The sequence below is a fragment of the Geospiza fortis genome, unplaced genomic scaffold (genome assembly GCF_000277835.1).
Source record: "Geospiza fortis unplaced genomic scaffold, GeoFor_1.0 scaffold53, whole genome shotgun sequence".
Classification (NCBI taxonomy): Eukaryota; Metazoa; Chordata; class Aves; order Passeriformes; family Thraupidae; genus Geospiza; species Geospiza fortis.
The window spans coordinates 6077406-6080005 of NW_005054305.1; the positions used below are offsets into that span (position 1 = coordinate 6077406).

The window sequence follows — 2600 nt, forward strand, 5'->3', positions numbered from 1 at the left end:
AGCAGGAATTACTCAAGACACTGGCCTGAAATATATATCTTGCCATTGTGGACGGCTCCTGCGTGGGCTGCCAGGGGCTGTGGTAGCGAGGACACGTAGCGCCACTCGTTTGTCTCCAGGTTGTAGCACTCCACACTGGACAAGTAGCCAGTTTCGTTTCTTCCACCGATGACATACAAGTTCTTGTCGAGGCGGCAGGCATAGAAACTGGCTCTCCTGGAGGACAGGGCAGAGCAAAACAAACAAGCCAACAACAAACCAATTAGCCATGTCAAACATTTCTTTCCTCTCTCCAGCTGACTCCCTGAACTAAGAGAGCTGCTCCTTCAAATGCTACACCAGGGAGAAGTAGCTTCCAGGAAGCTTCACGTGCTTACAGCTATCCTAGAGACTGTGGCTGCTTTGCTAATCAAATACACAATACTCCACATCAAAAAATACTTCATTTCTGTGTAAAAACAATTAGGCACACATAAAGCTGCCAGAAAATACCCCTTTTCAAAGCTGTTTGTTTCTTTTTCACACCCGGGAAAGATAAAAAGGTGCTCATTAATGTATGGGGCATTACCTTGTAAGGGATATAACAACTCAGTAAGACAAAGTGAAAAATGAGGTAGATAATGTAACAATAATAAATTATCTTGACATTCACTTTCTTTATGGTCCTTCAAGGGTCATTGTTCCCAATTTACTAAGAGAACCACATCATCAAAATTTTTCTTCAATTATCATTTTTTTCTTCCTTCTGCAGTACTGCAAATAGAACAACTTTCCTTATGCTAGCCACAACACTACATTTCCACCCTTCAACTCAAATGAGGTCTGTCTCCATCCAACTAACCCTGAGAAAAGTTTTAGCCACCTGTCTGCTTTTACATGCAACTCAGGTGTGTATGAAAACAATTAAGTTTTCTGGCCAGGACTGTCAGGCATATATTAGTTTGTCTTCCTCGTGCCTCCAAAATCAATGGTGAGTGTTTGTTGCTGAAGTAAAAATTGAGCAGTAGATGATTTTGAGAGACCTCGGTTGGTGTAATCCACTCTGGGGAAAGCTCCCTGGATCATTCAGCAACAGGAAGGTTTGCTAGAGTAGAGACCTTTAATTTCAAGCTGCAATAACAGGAGAAAGAAAATTGCAAAAGAGCACAGCTGGGCTAGGATGAAGAGCTGAACAAAATATTGAATGAGAAGAGTTGTCAGTCCCCAACATAAAGTTTTCTCCTGGGTGAAACCAGAATGACATAGGAGCCCAGAAATGAGCAGGCAGGCCAGGCACAGCAAAGTGTAGCTCTGACAGCTCCTGCAAAGCAGGCACTCTGGAGTGTGGCTGTAGCTTGCCAAAACCTGCTCTGTGGCTGATTCAATGCACTCTGGTTCCTGCCCAGATGCCTTAATTTGAATCTGGGAGCAGCTGCATATTTCACTCCTGAATCATGCACTAAATCTTGGGGCCTTGATGGTCAGCTGCACCATCAAGGACTTGAACCTGCAGACCACTGCAAAGCATTTGGATGAGCAGTGGCACACACAGCATCATCAGCTGTGTGTGAACAGCTTCCATGTCCAACTCCTTCCCGGGCTTCCCGAGAGCCATCCTGTGACCAGGTGAGCTAGCAAATCTGGTGTGTCCTGTCCCTAACCTGGCATCTAGCCAGGCATGTTCAGAAGCATTTTCTTCAGTGAAGGTAGGAATAAGATCTTGCTCTTTTGCACAGCTACCTATTTTCACAAAATTTGTAGCATCCTTTAACCTTTTGGAGAAATCTCCCTCTTAGTTTAAAGTGTCTGAGACTGGCTGGTGATTTATAAGTTGGAAGAGAGGTCAGGCAGACACCAAGGGATACAGCCATGGAAACAGTAGGGCTGGCTGGGCATCCAGGGAACAGATTTGATGCATCACTACCAGTTTCTGACCTTACTTTTTGGACTTGGTGCCCACCTGACAGGGCTCCTCACTAGCCAGGGTCACTGGACACCTCCTGTTCACTTCTTTGCTTTCACCCTGCACATGGGCAACTTGGACGGTGTGGGACAGAACCCCGTTCTGAGTGGGGCTGGGAGCTCCCCCACAGGGAAGACTTCTGAAAAAACCCCAGGGAAATAGGAGGACAGGAATACTGGCAAGTGTCTCCAGATCAACTGATGAATTAAAAAAGACCATTTAATTTATCTGTCAGTGGGCAGATAGAAGCTGATGGCATATTTTGCTCTGCATGGTCGGGCAGCAAATTGTGCATCTATGTTTTTAGCCTGATATTCTATGGAAACAAAGCTAATTTGATTACACTGTACATGTACCCATGTCTGACTACCGCTGTCTCTTAAAAAAACCCTTGCTGACTGATTTCACTCTAATTTGACAGAGGCTATAGGTGTTACAGGCAATCAAGTGTGTATAAGCTTTCTGAGAATATGTGATGGGCCTGAGGCAACACAGCCCACAGTTGCCCCAAAAGTAGGAAAAGCTGCAGAGGTCACCTCCTATTAGATACGAGCGAGCCTGCATAGTCAGGTACCCATTTTTCAACCCTCCTGTGTCCGGCAAACCACAAGGCACAAAACCAGAGGGTGCTTGCTGTCAGTGCTCCCACCTCCTCTCC

At 45.5% G+C, this 2600-nt stretch overlaps 1 protein-coding gene across 1 annotated transcript in view; it reads right to left on the minus strand.

Annotated features, from left to right (window-relative positions):
• The window catches only part of KLHL14 (kelch like family member 14), a 61100-nt gene that overhangs the window by 6630 nt on the left and 51870 nt on the right, over positions 1–2600 (minus strand). The window contains exon 7 of the mRNA XM_005418376.2: positions 26–216. Within this exon, the coding sequence (XP_005418433.1) occupies positions 26–216 (191 nt within the window). The remainder of the gene's footprint in view (positions 1–25; positions 217–2600) is intronic.